The sequence below is a fragment of the Sciurus carolinensis genome, chromosome X, assembly GCF_902686445.1.
Source record: "Sciurus carolinensis chromosome X, mSciCar1.2, whole genome shotgun sequence".
Classification (NCBI taxonomy): domain Eukaryota; kingdom Metazoa; phylum Chordata; class Mammalia; order Rodentia; family Sciuridae; genus Sciurus; species Sciurus carolinensis.
In genome coordinates this window covers 31,706,054-31,726,902 of record NC_062232.1, presented here as the reverse complement: position 1 = coordinate 31,726,902, position 20,849 = coordinate 31,706,054, and the positions used below count along the sequence as shown (strand labels likewise).

The 20,849-nt window shown below is 38.2% G+C and overlaps 1 protein-coding gene across 1 annotated transcript in view; it reads right to left on the bottom strand.

Moving 5' to 3' along the window:
* Nucleotides 1-20,849, bottom strand: part of Otc (ornithine transcarbamylase) — a 57,872-nt gene that overhangs the window by 9,433 nt on the left and 27,590 nt on the right. Inside the window, exons 5-6 of the mRNA XM_047535100.1 lie at nt 8,245-8,398; nt 5,847-5,969 (exon numbers count right to left, since the gene is read on the bottom strand). Of these exons, the coding sequence (XP_047391056.1) occupies nt 5,847-5,969; nt 8,245-8,398 (277 nt within the window). The remainder of the gene's footprint in view (nt 1-5,846; nt 5,970-8,244; nt 8,399-20,849) is intronic.

Here is a 20,849-nt window from a genome sequence, read left to right as displayed (position 1 = left end):
AATTACATACATAATTGTACAGCTTAATGCATTTTAGTTTGAGCCTTTCCACATGCTGTTCTTTTTTGTCTGCAATGCTTTTCCCCACCCATCCCATGTGGATAATGCTTTCAGGTCTCAGTTTGAATGAACCCTGCTCAGAAAACCCTCAATGACCACCCAGCTAAATACTACCAATCTTCCCCCTACATACTTTATTCTTTTGCAGAGTGCTTACTTTGAAATGGTCTTCACACAAAAAGTATACTGCTTTTTACTAACATTATATGTTGAGTGGTATGGTGAGGCAGGAAAGGTACATAGGGTGCAAAATTTGAGAAAGCATTCATTCTTAGGGCACAAGCACAAATTTTGCATTTTAGATGCCTTGCTTGCTCACCCTAGTTCCATTTTGGGGACATTGTGGGGACACAAAGTCTATCCAAGCTATTCCATACTCCAACAGGTAGCCTTTCCTACCCTCCAATATATTCTGTACATAATAGCAAGAATTGTTTTCTCTGAAGTCCTCCATGTTTACTACTTGTTTCTTGACAAAGCTGATTAAGAGTATCAAGATCCCCCACTTACATTCCTGCTTCTTTCTCTTCTAATTGGTCTCAATATCTTGCTAGAGGAAAGCCAATCTTCTTGTCATCCCTAGACACATTCTGTTCTTTTCTGCCATCATAGCTGTAGGATAGGCCCAAGATGGCTATACTTAGGCTTCCTCACTGAGAATTCCAGTTATATTTTAGTATGTAGTCAAGGTCATAAACATCCCCATTCAGCATATGTACTCAAGATCACAAATATCTGCTTTTGAGTATGCATATACTTATGTAACCTTTTGTCACTGTGCCTTCTTTGTTGGGCTACATATAAAAAAGGCCTATGGAAAAACTGGGGTGAGTGAGGGGCCTGGAGTCTGCTGCTGCCTCTGAATAAAACATGTCTACTATCCCAACTGTGCCTTGCATCTTCATTCACTGACCGGTATCCTGAATCTGTTTCTTAGGGTCTGAGCCTCAACCCAACCAGAGCCTTTCACTTTTGAACACTGCCCACTTTGTCCCCTCCTGGGAATCTTCATTAGAACCTGTCAATTCCTCAAAACTCCAGCCCTGCCTTACCTCTGGACCTTTCATATGGAAAATTTGCCAGTTCATATACCATGATTAATCTCACCTTCATCTACCCTTCTCATCTTCCTGAATTCCTAGCATTTCTTATGAGTTGATTTAAAGAGTTTTTTCAGTGGAGTATTGTGGTCCCTCAGACCCCCTTCATGAATAATCATGAATAAAGGACTATTCCCTCTAGCTGCTAGGGTGCTGCCAGAAGATGGACTTTTAGCCATCAGCCCCCTTTGGGTACTGACAAAGCTGCAGAGAACTGCCTCACACCAGGTCATGCATCTTTCCAGGGCCCCAAATTCAATGAATGATTGACAGGAGGGTATGAAAACCTGGCCATCTCTGCCCAGCTCTGAACAGTTCCAAATGGCCATCACATATTCAGAACACTCCTGGTCAAGAATGTTGTTAGGGGGCTGGGGAGATAGCTCAGTCGGTAGATTGCTTGCCTTGCAAGCACAAAGCCCTGGGTTCGATCCCCAGCACCCAAAAAAAAAAAAAAAGAATGTTGTTAGGACTGCATTATAGATCAGCCTCTGCCTCTGCCCACTCTTACTTCCTTTTCTTCCTTTCCACACTTGTTAATCTCAAAGGCACACTTTGGTAAACATATTGCACATGCTGCACACTAAACTCTCAGATTCTGCTTTCTGATACACCCATACATGTGACAGGCATGTCCTGGTTTATTTGTTTATAACCATATTTATTTACATGTGATTGTCTACTATAGTTCCTCTCAAATTACAAACTTCTTTAAAAACTACTCAAATGTTGATGATAGTGGGTTACAGATATTTTAAGCAGTTTTTCCACCCTTAAATGGCCATGGATTTTGGGACACTGTTTATATGAGCTTGGGGAAAGTGATTAATAAAGCCTTGTTAATTTAATAACTAATGCTGTGAACAGTCATACTGGTAAACATAAATGAAGAGACTTGGATATTACCCCAGGTACCTCCTGCCCTGAAAATTTAGCCTTCCCTTTGGAGAGCAGGTTTTATACTCAGTATAATCATTCTTAGAGAAGGAATCAATAAGTACTTAGAGAACCGAAAGAGGTTTGGAAATTAGAAAATCACCCAACCTTGCAGGCACTGGGCCATGACTTAGAATACAGAGAGAAATTCTCTACTCACATCTCAGCTTTCAATACTAAATCACTCATTGGTCTTTACATAAATCTTAAAACCAAATGATGAGAGTGATTAACAAATACACCTCAGTATAAATATTCACTTATAACAATGTTAAAATCATTGCCATTGATAGTTTATGGAGCAATTGTACAATCATGGACAAAATTTTTTCTTGAACATGTAAGTTACTGTTGGTTGAAAAATGGAGAAATGGATTAGTTATAGCCATGGAAACTTTTCAGTGTTTCTTAAATTTACAATAAATCTCCTAGCTTTATCTTTAAAGGAAATAGGTCTACTAACAACTGAAGAATTACAAATTGATGGACTGACTTCTGCACTATTGGACTTTCCAGAAGATTTTTTAAAACTCTTACTCCCACCAAGATTTAACTGGGTTTTAGTACTCTTTATCATTTAAATGAGTTTCTGCACAAGAACAATACTGAAATTATTCTGTAATATTGGAATTTATTCCTTTGATGTTAATAAAACATCTTTGACATGCAATAAAGTGTTTAAACCATGTATTTCTTCAACAGAGTAAAGCCTTCCTAAAAGCACCTTATAGCGGGAATCAATTATTGTTAATGTATGTTTTATCTGTAAAAACCAAATGCAATAATAGATTGCATTAATTCAGAGCCTTTCTTCAAACTAGATTTGTTGTGAGAGTGTGCTCATCTTTCTCATAAAGTGAAGAAAACCCACTGTGAGCACATGTCATATCTGACCCTTTATTTCAGTTCATGCTGAATAAAAGAGGAGAATTATCTATTATAAGAGTAATATCTCTGAGTCACCCAAATTTACCATAATAGGAGGGTTTCTAATACATGCTATTGCATATGCATACCATTTCTTCTAATGCTGGGTACACTTGATTGAATACTGTGCATGAAAAATGTATATTCTAGGGCTGTGTGTATAGCGCTGTAGTAGAATACTTGCCTAGCATATGGAATGCTCTGGGTTCCATCCCCAGTACTGCCAAAAGAAAAAGACATGCCCACTCATAACCTCAGAATGTGACCTTATTTGGAAATAAGAACTTTGCAGATACAGTTAGTCAAGATGAGAGCCTACCGGATTAGGGTGAGTCTAAATTTAATGACTTGTATCCTTATAAGAAAATGGGCATTCTTACAGAGAGACACACTGACACAGAGGGAAAATGATAGAGGCAGAGATTGGTGTGATACAGCCCTGAATCAAGTAACAGACAACATGGACCTACCAGCACATTGATTTTAGACATCTTTCCTCCAGAACTGTGAGACAATGCATTTCTATTGTTTTAAGCCACCTAGTTTCTGGTAATTTTTAATGGCCACCCTTGGAAACTAAGATAGTAAGATGCAGTGACTCAAACTAGTTCAGCAAGAACATGAAGGAAAAGCATTTAGCATTGTTTCATTTTGCTCTGGCAAATGATGCTGGTGCCCTATGCAGATGCCCTCAGAGGATCCCCTTTTATGACTTCTACTTCTCCCTCTAACTTCGGTGGGTTTTTAACACCTAGTACTTTTGGTTCTTCTTCAGAAGACAACCTTCCAGCTACCAGGCTGCTTTTCCCACAAAAGTACCCAGGAATTTATCATTCTATCTGTCCTACTTCCCTTGATCAACAACAAGTTCAGAAGGATAAGAGCCCACTACCCTCACCCCAGATTGAGACAACTCTGAGGAATACATTATCCTCCAGAATTCATCTGTGGGATCAGGCTGAAGCTACTTTCTGTGAGACTGGGTCTAACATGACACTAGGGGAATAAAATCACCTGGTCTGCCCAAGATTCTTCCAATTTTAGCAATGAAAGCCCCTCACCCACAGAAGTTTCTCAATCTGGGGAAATCAGAAAATATGGCTGCCATAAATGGCAACCTTGTTTGAATTCTTCCCATTCCCTGTCCTCTCTCTATAGGTCTCCCTTAGAAGTAAATCACCTGTGTACAAATCCCCATTGGGGGTCTGCTTATGAGGAACCTGGTCTAAGACACTGGTGGGGATCAGGGAGGGGGTTTAAAGTACACGAGAGACTCAAGGATTTGGATATTTTCTATTGGAGAAATTCAGTCATTAATCCACATTGTATACTTTGTATTCCAGTGGTTGGCAAATATGCATCACAAACTCAAGAACCAGAAGGAGAGAGGGATTTTGAAACCCCATATACTCACCTCAGGATGCCTTAGTTCCTCAAGGTTAACCACTGCAGTAACTATTCAGATAATAGCATACACATGCTTGGTCAGAGATGCACTGATGCAAAATAATTGTGAACAATCCTCCACCCCCACCCGCTCTCTCTCTGGTACTGGGGATTGAACCCGGGGGCACTTAACCACTGAGCCACATTCCCCACCCTTTTTATTTTTTAATTCTGAGTCAGGGTATTGCTAAATTGCTGAGTGCCTCACTAAGTTGCTGAGGCTGGCCTCAAACTTGGGATCCTCCTGCATTAGCCTCTCAAGTCGCTGGGATTACAGGCATCACCTCTTAATGAGAGAGTCAACTCTATCTTTTACCACAAGTAAAGACTTTGTTTGGGAACCAGTTTCTATTTGGAGGAATTTTCCTTTCAAAAGACTCCTGATAGGATATTGGTAGCTGATGAGGAACATATGGAGAAAAAATTTCAGTAAAGATGGGGTGTTTAAAAGGTCCTTTGGCATCACTCAAGGCTGATTTGTGTTTGAGTCTCTTGCAGGAATAATTTTTACCCTCTAAAAAGGCCTATTTATTATGTATTGGGCTGGAGTATCTTAACATGGGGCTTCTTCTAGAGGGATTTGCACTTTTTTTATAATAGTATGTTCATTTCTGCATGTATATTATTATATAGATCAAATAATTTTATGTTAAGAAATTCAAAGTATATGAAAGGATAAATGGTGAAAATAACATCTGCCTCTTATCTCTATCCTTAAACCTCCCAGTTCTTCTCTTTAGAGGCAACAACTATTACCATTTTCTTGTGTATCAAAAGGGTTAACCTGGGAATATGAAAAGTCAGACTTTCCACACATTATGTGGGAGATTAACAACATGGTAGGAAGTATGCAGGGATCATCTTCACAGCCACATAGGTTTCAGATTTAAAAAGCCAAAGGACCCCTGGAGTTGAGATTTGAAACACTAAGTTGGTATATATGCCATCACTGTGACCTTCACATTGGATTGAAATTTTTCTACCAAATTGCAATATTAGAAAAATGATAGCATCATTCCCATATGTTGAGAATTCTATGCTGCCTGGATTTTGCTGCTTTCTGTGGTCATGGTGGTAATGCACAAGGATGCCAGTCATCATAATGGCTGATATCAGGGCATTCAAAGGGATAATTCAGACATGCTTTTAACACAGACTCACAGAATGAAAGGCACCAGCCAAGACTAGCTCTTATTGTAGAGATGGGAAATTGGGCTCTTAAGAGGCCAGATAGCTATTTAATAGTAGGGCTGGTAACATGACCTAAATTTTGTAGCCTCACCTACGCTGTCCTTGAATGGAAGAAAGCTTTGTTTTCACTAGGTAACTGCATGTGATTTAAGTGGGGGTTCATTTCAAGGCAGAAAATTTCCCTACCTTTGGAGTGGCCGCCTGAAGGTGCATCCCGAATTTCGCTGCACTCATCATGATGGAGTGCAAGATGTTGTTCCCATCACCTATCCAGCTGAGGGTAAGACCTTTGAGAGAGCCATAGTGTTCCTAAAATGCAAGGGATGACAGAGATTCAGTCTAGGAGAAAATTTACTTTCGTGCAATAATTATTAGGGTAAAAATAAAGGAAGCATTCTTCACATCAATTTTAATGCTTGTTGGAACGAATAAACTACTAAACTTTTGCATTGTATAGAACAATTCAATAATGTGAATGTGCAATCACAAAACAATAGTAAAAAGTCCTTGTATCTTAAACCAAGACATCATATGACCTTATGCAGAGATTCAGATTTTCACACATTTCAAATCTGAATCTCAGTTCTGTTCAATCAAGAAATGAGCACCAACAGTGTCCAGACATTGTCCTTGTCCCTGGAGCTATAACAAAAGACAAAGGAGAAAAAAATCATTGCTTTTACAGAGCTTTCATTGTTGGGTATAAGAAAGAGGAAATCCAATGCACTTGTAACACTGCAGCGTGGTGTTCTGAGTATGTTCATATTTATACAAAGTTTAAAAATGTGCCAAGCAATGCTGTTGTTTATGGGTATAGACGTGTGTGACATATATCTGGGATCGAACTCAGGGCCTTGCGCTTGCAAGGCAAGCACTCTACCAGCTGAGCTATCTCCCCAGCCCTATATCTGGGAATTATTAATACAAACATTAAGATAATAACTTCTTAGTAGAGTGGTAGTGTATGGGATCAGATAGTTACATGGTGGGCTTCAAATCTATCTGTAATGTTTTATTCAAAACAATACATAATTCTACAGTCTTTGCTCCATTACAGTAAATTGTTGCACTGCTTGTTGCAGTGGCACATACCTGTAATACCAGTGGCTCAGGAAGCCAAAGCAGGAGGATTCCAAGTTAAAGGCCAGCTTCAGCAACTTAGTGAGACCCTGAGCAACTCAGTGAGACCCTGCCTCTAAATAAAATACAAAATAGGGCTGGGGATGTGGTTCAGTGGGAAAGCACCCCTAAGCTCAATCTCCAGTATTCCCCAAAAATGATTTGAGAAAATTGCATAATAGGCACATGACACTTGTTTTATTTTTCTTGAAGTGTATATAGGCTTCAAGTATTAAACAATATTTATGTATTTATAAAGATAAGATTTTAAAAAGAGGCTAAACCAATCCCAAAATCCAGAGGCTGAACATTCTCTCTGATATGCAAATGCTAACTCACTACAAGTCAGGGATGGGGACGGTTAGGGAAGAATAGAAGTTCACTGGATTAGACAAAGGGGAATGAAGGGAAGGGAGGGGTTGGGAATGGGAAAGATAGTGGAATTAATTGGATGTAACTTTCCTATGTTCGTATATGAATGTATGACCAATGAAATTCCACATCATGTACAACCACAAGAATGGGAAGTTATACTCCATGTATGCATAATATGTCAAAATACACTCTACTGTCATGTGTATCCAAAAAGAACAAATAAAAAATTTAAAAAATAAGAAAAAATAAAAAGGGGTTAACCAATTTTGAGATGACAGAACTACTAAATAGCTAAGCTAGGATTTAAATCCAGGTTCGTTTGACTTAGATCTCATGCTCTTGATAAGCAGCTTCTAACTCATTGAAATCCTACCTTAATATCTCCTATATGAAAGCATTGCACAAGGTCCTTCAGGGGACACTATGAGGAACAGAACAGCTCATTTCACCTCAATGAATTTATTTTAGTAATGATAAGCCCCAGGGAGAAGCATTAAATTCCTTGGTATCTATGCAAAGTCACACATGCAGACAGGACCTTGGCATCTGAAATCATTGTTTTCTTCTCTCCATGGATCTTATTCTCATCTCTGAACAGCTCCACTCTGAATTTAAAATGCCAGAAAGTTGCTTCCTCTTTCAATGTGTTTTTTTGACCATTTTAAATATTCACAGCAAACTCCCCTGGCCTCCACTCCCAAGCCATGGGCTCTGATAAGTGTAGGTGCACACAGGACTTGTCCACTCAGAATGTTTCAGCATTCCCTGTTCATCCATTGTATTAAATATGGAACTCCAAAGCAAAGTGACTGAAAGAATAGAAGTTGGGAATAGGGGTTGGGAACAGGGTTGAGAGTGGAAAAATCTTAGTCTGTTTTTCACAATGCCCTCTTTCCCCCAGATATGTAGCATACACATGCACACACACATACACACACACACACACACACACACATGCTACAATTCTTTGTCAAGATGTTATGTGAAATCAAAAATTACTACTATAACTTAAGTAAATGGTTCCACTTGGTGCTAGTCAGGAATTTTTTTGCTGATTTTGTTGTATTGTAAGGCAAACAAATACACTGACCTGGAGTGTGAGGTAGTCAGCCAGGATCTGGATAGGATGATACAAATCTGATAGTCCATTGACAATTGGGATGGATGCTTCTCTAGCCAGGATGTCCAGATCTGATTGTTTATACACTCGAGCCAACACTGCATCTGTCATGCTAGATAACACACTGTGGCAAACCAAGAAAAGACACACTATGATAATTTGCTTAAAAACTCCTTCTTTAATACCAGGTCTTAAACAATAATAAGAAATGTTAATAAATTAGAATTTTTACTAAGTTATAACTACCTACCAACATGAAAGATTTCAAAGCTAATATTAAACATAGTCTTTACAGAAGACAGATATTGTTCCAGTCATATCTTCTACAGTTACCAGTGATTTTACACCTTTTATGCAAATAAGAAATCAACTGTGGACCCAGCAGACACAATGATAAATTATAATCAATAAGTGGCCATTAGTTAAATTTAAAGGGACAAGACCAAAAGCAAGATATACAGAGAAACATTACTAACCTAACTTGTGGCTAATTTTCTCTTACCTTATCCCACAGAAAAATATATATTCTTCCTATAAAACTAAAAGTACCAATGTAACAGCCTTGGAAATGCTCACACAAATTGTCCTACAAGGAATACCTTTATATAAGGAAAATTGTTGACTTACTACCACAAGCTGCTGTACCTTCAGGATCTGCTGCAAGTGGGAACAGTTTGGGACTAGAGCTGGGCCATGCCTGCATGACATGAGACCTCTCTGATGGGCAGCCTTTGCTCTGGGATTCCCCACTGGCCTGGCCAAGATGTTTCTCAGAAGTGTGCTGCTCTCTGGGGCTCTCCTACCTATCCCACTTTATTTCTCTGCTTCTACATAGTTTAGACCTGCATTAATACTCTCCCCACAGAATCCCCTCATACTTCCTTCCTCCTTTATCCTTCACAGGTATTTTCCGTAATAAATCTCTTCCAAGTCTGATTCCATCTTGGATTCTGCTACTTAGTGAACCTGAGCTGTCAAGTCAACAATGAATTCGGGTGCTTATAATATTCAGGGATCCCCCAAGAGACTCCTTACCCCCAGGGTTTAGAGGATCAAAGACTGAAAATCGCTTTCCTATAACAATATTTCCTAGAATTTTTTATCTTTTACCAAATTTTCAGATTTCTCATACACATAATTCCTAGATTTTCAGATTTCACAAATCATCAAAATTTCTAAAAAATATCAGGAGATCAACATAAGATTCCCAACTCTCTGTTTGGCAAAATAAGGGCACAAGAACAAGCAAATAACAATCTAAGTGTCCTTCAACAGATGAATAGATAAAGAAATTATGCAATATTATCTAACCCTAAGAAAAGAAGATCATTAGGGGCAAGGTGATATAGTTCAATGGCAGAGTGCTAGCCTAGCATGCATGAAGTCCTGAGTTCAATCCCAAGTACCACCAAAACAAATAATAATAATAATAATAATAAAGGAAAAGAAGACCATGCCTTTTGTGATAGCATAGATGAACCTAGAGGATATTATGCTAAATGAAATAAGCAACACAGAAATAAAAAGATTGCGTTATCTCACTTATGTGTGGAATCATTAAAAAGCAAATGAGTCAAACAGAAACAGAGTGAAAAGATGGTTACAAGGGTTCAGAAGGTCAGGAGGAAGGGGTAGGTATGGGCCAAAGAATGCAAAGTTGCAGTTATGTGGGATAAAAGTCTAGAATTCAACAGTACAGCATGAGAACTATAATTAACACCATATTTATACTGTATAATGAAAATTTGCTTAGAGTATATTTAATATGTATATGCCACAAAAATAAAGGTAATCATGTGAAAAAAGAGGTATAATATGTTATTACCCTCGATTAGTAAAGAAAAGGACATTTTTAACAAAAACAATGGGAAGGAGAGAATTGTAGAGAATGATCTTTGAAATGAATCAATTGAGCTTTATGAAATTTCCTATATTATTCTTTTTAAAATTTTTTCAATTGTCCATGGACCTTTATTTTATTTATTTTTATGTGGTGTTGGGGATTGAAACCAGTGCCTCACACATGCTAGGCAAGCACTCTACCACTGAGCCACAACCCCAGCCCCTCCTATATTATTCTTAATTTTTTTCTTATTTCACTACTGATGGAGTTCTCCATGGTAAGGTATCAGTGGAGGGAGCAAGATTTGTAAATCACTGCTCTTAACTATCTAAGAGTATTGTATAAAGCACATAAGAGTGGTGAATAAAAGATTCACTGTATGGTTTCTCTTCAAAACAGGCAATGTTTAACTTTAATCTTGGGGTACATAACTAACTTGGAGAGGTTTTAATTTTTGTGTGTTTGTATAGTACTGGGGATTGAACCCAGGGGTGCTCTACCACTGAGCTACATCCTCAACTCTTTTTATTTTATATTTTGAGACAAAGTCTCACTAAATTGCCCAGGCTGTCCTGGAACTTGTGATCCTCCTGCCTCAGACTTCTGGATCCCTGGGATTACAGGAATATTGCTGTAGGCACAAAAAACCCCTTGGACATTCAAGCATCTATAGACAAAAGGAACATGATAAAACTTGGTAGAAAATGTCGCCTGGTTCTCTCTCAGCCAGAGAAGTTGCAAGTGAAGCAGAATCCAGTGATATGGTGGGTGGACAAGGGAAAGTGGTTCCCAGGTTGTTTTCACATTGGAAACACTTGGGGAAACAAAGATATTAAAGACACTTTAGATAATTAGATCATATTATTTTGTCCATGACACTGGTTCTACTTCATGCTTGAAATTGCTGTAAACATGGAGAGATCCCCATTCCTATTCTTCCAGGCTACTAAAGATCTTTACAAAATAAAAACAAACCTTTTCATTGGAAATAGTGACAACCCTGTAACCAAAGATGGACTATAAGGACATTAATAGTAATCTAAACTTTATATAGCTCTCCAGCAATTTAAAATCTCAGCTTTAAACATTTTAAGAACTTCATTATATGTGCTATAAATGAAAGGTTGACAAGTTAAAAATACTCTCCGGCTCTGTACAGACTCCTTTTTGGTGTATTTTCATTTTTGTTAAATATATGGAGTCTGCTCACCTTCTAGTAGATTCCTGCAACTTTGCAGATCATCTTAGGTATTTGCCAACAATGATAGCAAAATAGCTTTTACAAAATCCTTATTATCCAGTTTTGAAGTTTTTCACACATACCATTTTGCTCTGGATGTTTAATAGCCAATATCAAGACTTTTCAAAATAAATTATTCAATTTATTTTACCTAAATGTTTAATATGTGACATATTTTCCTACTGTTTAGAAAAAGGAGAGGCATTACATGTGACTTTAAATGAAAATATATTTCATGAGATAAAATGCTAACATTGACTATTCCCAGATGATGGTGGTATCAGTGGCTTATAAAATTTTTTCACCTCTTTGGTATTTTCTATCAAAAGAAGTACTATTGTAATAATCAGAAAAACATCATTCAAAAGGGAAATTTCTCTCAAATATCATTTTGAAAATAAATGAAAATGAACTGAGGTTTCTTAGAGCAATGGCTAATTCTTGGCCTTGGTAAAGAAATGTACAAGATGAGCCTGGAACATCCAGTTATATCAAAAAGCAAGGGAATTGTCAAAGACAAATGGAACTCAGTCAAAATGACCTAACCTGAACACATATCACACTGGCCAAATCTAAGCATCAATAAGAATAATATCTGGAATGAATTGAAACATTTAAATATATTAAATATATTAAACTTGATAAGTTTAAAAAGATACTAAAAATCAGAAGAACATTGAGAAGAGTAACAGCAAGACCAATTTTAACTTATTTTAAAAGACAGTTCTCCAAAATAGAGGAAAGAAGGAGGGGGAATCAGATGTTATAAAGATATAGGAAAAATCAGTGGAGTAGACCAAGGAGATGGAATGGGAGGCAGGAGGGATGAGAAAAGGGAGGAAATAAGGAACAAATTTAACAAAATCAGGTTATGTGGGGCTGGGGTTGTGGCTCAGTGGTAGAGCACTTGCCTAGCATGTGTGAGGCACTGGGTTCAATTCTCAGCACCACATATAGTCATTTTTTAGTTGTCCATCTACAACTAAATTTTTTTTTAAAAAATCATGTTCTATGCATACATAAATATATGACAGGGAATTTCACCTTTATATATAAGTAGAAAGGACCAATGAAAAATAAATAAATAAGTGAGCAACAGGAAGATCAGTAGAGTAGAGGAAAGAGAATCAGGGAAGAAAGGAGGGGAGAGAAAGGGCAGGAAACAGGGATTGGAATCAAATTCCATGTATGTATGATTTTGTAAAATGAACCCAACTACCATATATCCATGCTGTAATAAAAGTATATAAATAAAAGAGAGTTCTTAGTCAGATTATATAAACTCTTGGCCACAACAGTCCAATTACATAAAAATGGAACATAAAAATATAGAGTACTCTAATACTGGATATCTTCATTCAGGGCTCAATGACTGCTTTGAAGGATTGATGTGGAAAAGTTGTGAAAAGAGTGGTTGATCTAAATAAATCCTTTCCAACCTGAGTTTCTGTTATTTTTAGATATTTTTCCCTTTGGTATAAGATGGAAACTTGCTTAGGACTTCATGAAAACACTGTCAAGCCCCAAAGGAAACAAAAAACATACTAAGCAAAGTTCTCCATGGTCCCAGGGAGGCCTAGTGCAGAGTCTGTGGGGTTAAGTGAACAAATACTTAAAAAAACACACAAGTAGTGTGCTGGGACAGATCTTAAGAGCAAATGTGGATGTTGCTGAGATGGAGAATCCTGCAGCAATTCTGATGCCTTAGGAGAACTTGAATTGTTCCTAAAGTATTAGAACATACTGACTATGTCTGTTTCGGGAAAATATAGTGCTGATATATGAGAACTGGCTACAAGGTACCAACAGAACAAAGAAAGAGAAAGACCCCAGATTGAACAGAGTGCAATTTATTGAGAATTTCCTGAGAAAAGTGTGGTTAGTGTAGGTGGTTTAGTTAACCATGAACAGGAGGGTGGGAAAAAGGACAATGCAGGACAGACATTAGGTGTATGCACCAAGAAAATGCAGGAGTCATAAAACTGAAACCGCAGGGAACTTTATCTAAACAGGCATGCATTCGGGAATGCGGGCTGCAATGCCCAACTTTCCCCAAGTTGTAGATAATTATGATCCTTTGAAGGAACTATTACTTAAAATTCTGGGGAACCCAGAATATTAAAAGCCCAAAATATTAAAGCCCAAAAAATTCAGAAAAGTGGACTTTGATATGTCAAGACCTCCCCCAGCTATAATTAATTATAACTCCTCAAAGGACAGCACTCTTTCTAGACCATGTTGTCCTTACCTCTTGGTAACCAAGTCACTAGAACCCTCCCCTGTCACTGAAACTGTGTCACATCCCCCAATCACTCTGTCAACCAGAACATTAAGACCTCACAAAGAAAGTTTGCTGAGGGTTATTCAAAAGAAAATAGACCAATTAACAGGACGGGAAAACTGAGGGAAGAACAGGGAAGGAACTCCCTTAAAAACTCCAAATCTGTGAGCACCACACTGGCCTTTCTTCCAGGTGGTCCATGCAGTTTCTATGCTGTATGTTACCCTCTTCTTTCACTCTCTTTATTAAACTTTTTGCTTATTATTCTGTTTCACTCAAATTCTTTCCAGCAGATTCTCAAGAACCAGCACCCAAGAACTGCAGTGGCTGCTTGGGCTGTACCTGGAAGGCCCCTAGCCCTGGAACAGTCAAGGGTAGCAACAAAACTTGGGCAAGATAGAGGAGACTTTTATAGTAACCAGGGAAAAAATGGTTTTAATCTAAGCTGAAATATACCTGGTTTATCTCAAGCTGACATCAAAGACATCAGGCATATTCCTGGCACATAGAGTGCCATGGTCTAGTGATAGAGCTCCACATACCATTCTAATGGCTTTGTTTATCTATAAACAAGCCAGGGTTACTCAGAGGCAACAAGAGTGGTTATAACTCAAGATGACTGAAGTCAAGTCAAGCTGGATCCCTATAGGTTCACAAAAGTCAAAGACAAACAGATGTTGTATTCTCATAGGGCCCTGCCATTCATTCTCCTCATTGTCCTCATTCGATCTTGAATTAGATCATGTGCTCTCTAGACTCCAGTTTGTTATCAATGACAATACTTATTAGTTGAATAGCTGACTGGGAAACTGGGAAGAATTTTGGGTTGCACATAATGACACCATTGAGAGTCCTGTAATCATTCCCAAAATGGATGTTTCCTAATTTTATTTGTTATAAAAGCTGGTCAAGGACCTGGAGGAGACATAGGCTCTAACTGCAATTTAATTTGGTCAAGAATAAACTCTTTGAATCTTCCTCCAGGAGGGAGAATATTCCAACCCTCTGACATTTATACTCACGTTATCATTTTAGTTACATCAATATAAGAATGATGAAGAAAGAAAGAATACCTCCATCAAGCCTACATAGGGCCTTCTCAAATAGGCCAGTATTGGAAAAAGCCAAGAAGGAATGAAATTGCCATATTTGGATGGAGTTGGAGAATATCATGCTAAGTAAAATAAGCCAAACCCAAGAAACCAAAGGCTGAATGTTTTCTCTGATAAGTGGTTGATGATACATAACAGGGGTGGGAAGGTGGCGGGAGGTGGGCAAGAGAAAAATGGATTGTGTAGAGGGAAATGGGGCAGGAGAGGGTGGGGGAAGGAAAGATAGTGGACTGAGACAGACACTATTACCCTATGTACATGTGTGATTACATGAATGGTGTGAATCTACATTGTGTACAACCATAGAAATGAAAAGTTGTACCCCATTTGTGTACAATGAATCAAAATGCAGTCTGTAAAAATAAGAATTAAAAAGGGAAAAAAGAATCTGCCATATTTGATTCACTAATGAAATATTCTACAATGATCAGATTGTTTTGGCTTAGATGTAACATTCCAAGTTTGAGAACCTTTGAGAAAAATCAGTAGGGCATTATGGCATTCAGAATGATCTCTTTAAAATGTGCTAAAGGAACCACCTAGGAAACACAGAGAAGGCCAGGATTGTGTTGGAGATGGTCCTAAGATTGGGTTAGATCATAAATTGACTCAACCAACATTACTTGAATTTCTTATGTATGCCCATACTTTACAAGTATGATCTCATTTCTCCTCATATGATTCATTAACATCTCTACTTTGAAACTCAGGAACCTGGGACTCAGAAGCAACTGACCCAAATCAAAAGAGCCAGTATATGAGAGAGCTATGAATTGAATTGAAACCTGACCCTGCTTCAAAGCCTTTGTTCTCCATACTACCACAAAATGTTTCTAAGAGAATATAACATAGTTCAGTCTGTGAGTGACTGATTTTTGTAACCATTTACCCAAGGATATATAACTGCCCTGTATAGTGTCTTGGTATCCTCTATAAAGATTCATGGAGACACCATACTCTTCATTTGGTACCAATCTATGAGTACATAATCAGGCAAATATTTCCCATTAGGTACCAATATTTTAAAACATTTTGCCAAGAAAGGCTAAATTTTACCTTTTTGGTCTTTATATCATTGATATGAATACTTTAAAAAACATTCACATACAAACAGAGAAACAAGATGAATCCCATTTGTTTACAATAAAAATGAACTTAAAAATTCCTTTAAATATGATTATGTTTCTCTTTACTGTTTCTCAAGCACATATTCCTCCATAACTTCCACTATTTGGGATGTCAGAATAACAATGAGCAACTCTTCTATGATGCTGCGTGTGGCAGCCTGTATATGTATGGTCATAGTGGGTTGAATGGTGGCCCTCCAAAAGGCCTGTTTCTAGATGACTAGAAACTCAGAATGTGATCTTGTTTGGAAGTAAGGCCTTTGCAGATGTAACTGGTTACTATGAAGTCATACTGGTGTGGAGTAGGTCCTAAATCCAATGACTGTTCTTATGAAGAGGACAGGATACATAGGGATACATAGAGAAGAAGCTGGGAGAAAGATGGAGGCAGATTTTGGAGTGATGTAACTATAAGTTAAGAAATGCGGAGGATTGCAGGAGCCACCAGAAAAAGACTCATGATCCTGTGGACACATGGATCTTGGGTTTCTAGCCTCCAGAATGGCAAGAGAATAAATTTCTGGGGTTTTTTAGTTTTATTTGTAGATGGACACTATATCTTTATTTTATTTATTTATTTTTTATGTGGAGCTGAGGATTGAACCCAGTGCCTCACACATGCCAGGCAAGCATTCTACCACTGAGCCACAACCCCAGGTTTGTGGTAATTTGTTATATCAGCTCTAGGAAACTAGTACAGTGGTTTATGCTGATTTCCCTTTCTTAGTTTTACATTGGTAGAATACACTTTAGCAATCACTACCATAAGTAAATTACTTCTATAGGGAAACTAATTAGAGTAGAACAACATTACATTATTTGGTTTTATATGGAGCCTTTCATACACATGGTTCCTGAAGCCATATTACTAAGTACTGTATTAAAGTGCAAATGACTGTGAAGCTATTATACACCTTCCAATTGTGCACTCAGAGCATTAGGCATGAACAGCTATCATTATGGAAGAAACACAAAGCCTTGAAACTGGAGTGATAATGTTCCACTGCTGTTGCTAAGTTCCATCTGATTTTAAATTTCCAAAGAATCAGTGATCTGAGTCATGCTAAGGTGTCACTTCTGGTGTTACATCTAAAAGTACAAGCCCAGGGCAAGGGAAAAAATAGAATATCTATCTCTTAACCCCAGTAGAGCATCAGGGTATTGACAAAATCTGAAAATGTCATCCAAGCTGAAGCAAATTTAGCTCAATGCATATGTGTATATTTAGTCCTTTCTGGTATGTTAGAGCGTGGAAAAGAGTTGCTGAGAGAGACTCCTCAAAAGAGGAAAGTGAGCAACAGGGTTGATTCTAACTGATGGGAGACTTGGCTTCTAGGGATCAGCACCGAAGTGAGTAAACAACTCAAATCTTAAGGTTACCCTTACCAATTAGAGAACATCTAGATTAAAAAAAATTGCAAAATGCAGAATTGAGATGAGAACCTGGTTGTGCAGAGAAGATTTAATATAGCGACCCTGAGACAGCTATCCTTTGAAGACCTGCTTACAAGGGTGGCCCTCAGAAGGCATCTTGGAACTGGGACTTTAGGAGGGTTTCCACCACTTCCAGAATTGATGAGGGTACACACACTATATCTTCTTTCTTTCTGGGTGTCTGGAATTTGGATTTGTCCTAGGCAGAGGAGTTATTATGTAACTAGTTCCTAGTAAAAACCCTGAGAGCTGGTTTGCTGAGAAAATTAAGTGCATCCTCTTTGACTCCACTGGGTAAGACTTGGACACTTGTGCCTGGCTTCCTCCAGACTTCACCCTGTGTTCCTTTTCACTTTCACACACACTTGCACATGCATGATGTTGGAAATTGAACCCAGGGCCTTGCACATGCCTGGCAAGTGCTATACCAATGATTGATATCCCTAGTCATTCTTTATAATTTTGATTTGTATCCCTTAGTTGTCATAAATCTTAGCCATGAATATAACCATTGAGCCCAGTAAGTCTACCTAATGAATCATCAGACTTGGGAGTGGATTTGGGGGCTCCCCACTACATCAGCTCCTCCAAAATATCAATAGACAACTCCTATCAGTGCTCCCCTTAACTTACCTTTGGATTACACAATATTCAACTTAGACTTAGCTAAGGAGAATTCACCCACAACTTGTACATTTTTGAACATTTCTGATTTTTCTTCTATTCATGTGTACATCCAGTGTGTTGCTGCCTTAGGCCTCTGCACTAGCAGTTCCTTTTGTCTGTGATGCTCTTGCCACAGCTTTGCAAGTCCGGCTCTGTCTCTACATTGAGTTCTCAACTTGATGGTCACCTCCACTGACAGATCACCCTGCCTTAGCTTCTTTATAGTACATATTTCAACCTGCTCTTTTATTCATGCTTTATTTGTTTATTTAGTAAAAGCCTCCTCACTCTAAATTTTATTTCCACTCCAACAAGGATCTTGTTTGACTTGATCAGCATTTTATTCTTAGTGCTAAAATGTCTGGAAGAAAAACTAGGCATTCAATAACTTTTTGAATAAATGAATAATTAAATCACTTGAAAAAAATAAGTGACACTTTGGAAATTGCATTTAACACCTTTCAAGAGCCTGGCCCAGCTTTGCTCCCCCCTCCTTCTGTTAATGCATTCACTAAATTCCCCCTTGGTTTCTTCTTTCACCAATATGCAGGCACTTTTTATTCTACCAGGCCCCCAAAGCATCTAGACAGGTAGATTGAAGAAGTGACACCATCAATCAGTGTCAGGTGTGCACTATTTTCTTGATTTGAAAGGGCAAGCACTGTCATTTAAACATCATCCAATCCCTTTTCATCTTAAAAATTTAAACTTCTACAAAAAGCAAAGGAGACAATTGCTAAGGATTGTGTGGTGCATATTGCAGGGTAGATGTCATTAAGATTCACTTCTTTACTTCTCCTGTTCAATTGCTTCTGTAGAAGGCAGTGGATTTTTCTTGTCTTCTTCAATTTGGGTTTATTGAATTTCTGAGTGTCAGCATATCTTGTTTGTTAGATATTTTGGCAGATTAAGTAATAATGGGGTACACAGTAAAAAGCCAGATTTCCACAGTAGCCACTCTATCCACTTTTCTGACATCCACCATCTCCCATCCCAAACTGTTCTAATAGTGAACGACCCTTATTCTTGTTTTACTCTAATTGCACCTTCCTTCAAGGTACAACCTTCTGCAATTCTCCCATGAGACTCTGGTGTTCATTTCTTTTTCTTTAACACTGAGCTTACAGGTACTCTCCAGCTCCCAATGTTGCCCAAGGTGCTTATCTCCAGTGGATTGTGGACATGTGCATTTAGAGGTTCAACCTCTCATGCAGTATGTCCAATACCTGATCTATACCTTCTCCCCAAAAGAGAAATTCCTTTCTCTTTCCTTCTCTGTCTACACACATGCATGTGTACACACACACACACACACACACACACACACACACACACACATTCTCTAAGAGGAATGAATCTGGAATCTTTTCACTTCCATTATCTAGTCACCTGTCATAATCAGTTGACATGAAATCATAAAACCTCTTATGATCCATCCATTCTTTACCATTCATGACTTTACTAGTCTACATTCACAGTACAACAGTCCAGGTTTCTTTATCATCTCTCAACTCAGGATCCTTCAAAGTATGGTTCACCTACCCTTGCATTAGATCACTTGGGGAGCTTCTAAAAATGTAGATTACTGCACCTGATCTGAAACTTTGCTGGAGAACTAGAATTTCTGAGTGTGTGGTCTAGAATTCCTTAACAAATGTCCCAATATAATCCCTAAATTGTGTTTTAGAATCCATGGAATTAATCTCTCTACCTCTGGCCTCTACCCTGACCTAAATTCCTCTGCATCTATCTCTACATAGTTTACATTGGGACACACAATTCTGTTTAAGGACTATCACCTAATATCTAACACAGTGTATGCATGAAGGAGAATTAAAATGTAACTTAAAGATCCAAATGACTTCCTTTTATAGGAAAGGAAATGAAGGTTCAGAGGAATGTTTTCCTGTGAGATCACATTGTAGGTAACTGGGAAAGCTGAGATTATGTCTCAAATATCCTGTTTTCCAAGCCTTACCCCAAAGTACTAACTATATAGCAAACCTGACTGCTATTCTCTGAAAGATCTCCTTGCAAGCTTGACACTTGGATGACATCTGGGAACTTCAATCTGGGAAGAGTTTCCACCATTCCCAGGATTGATAAGAATGACTCACAAGGCTTAAAACATTTTTACAAACAATATGACTTAAGGTGAACGCCTGCTTTCCTTTTGGACATAAGGAATTTGGGCGCATGCCAGGGAGAGGGTCCCAACGTTACCAGCTTGCAATAAAAACCCCTGGGTGCTGAGTCTCTAATGAGTTTCCTTTGTTGACATTTCACATGTGTTGTCAGAATCCATTCCTAAGATAGTTAAGTATGTCCTATGTGACTTCACTAGGGGAAGACTTTGGAAGCTTGCACCTGGTTTCCTATGGACTTCACCACATGTGTCTGTCCCCCTTGCTGATTGAGTTTTACTATTCTGAGTCTTGAGGCCCCTTACCGGTCCTGGGGGCCTCCTTACACATAAGCCAATGCTTCCCATAACTTATTTCACTATCCTCCTCATGGTCTGAATAGAAGTAGCATTTGGGGTGATCAAAACAACCTGACCCTAAAACAAAAATGGCATGATTTCAATCCTAAGTTAGCTTCTAATTTCCATTACTTCTTTGAGCCATGGTTTCCTTATCTATAAAAACAGGCCAATAATACTTTGCAAGATCTTTACAAAGATCTAGAGATAATGACATAAGAGGTCCATACCAGACACCTTTTAATGGGTGCCTGTTGTTTCCATTCAGTTGTTTGGACAAGATGAAATGATCAACTGAATCTATGTGGATCCAGTCTTATGCGTCCTTACATTCACGAAGCAATGGAACTAAATATATGAACTCGGAAAGTTTCAATCATGTTGGAACTT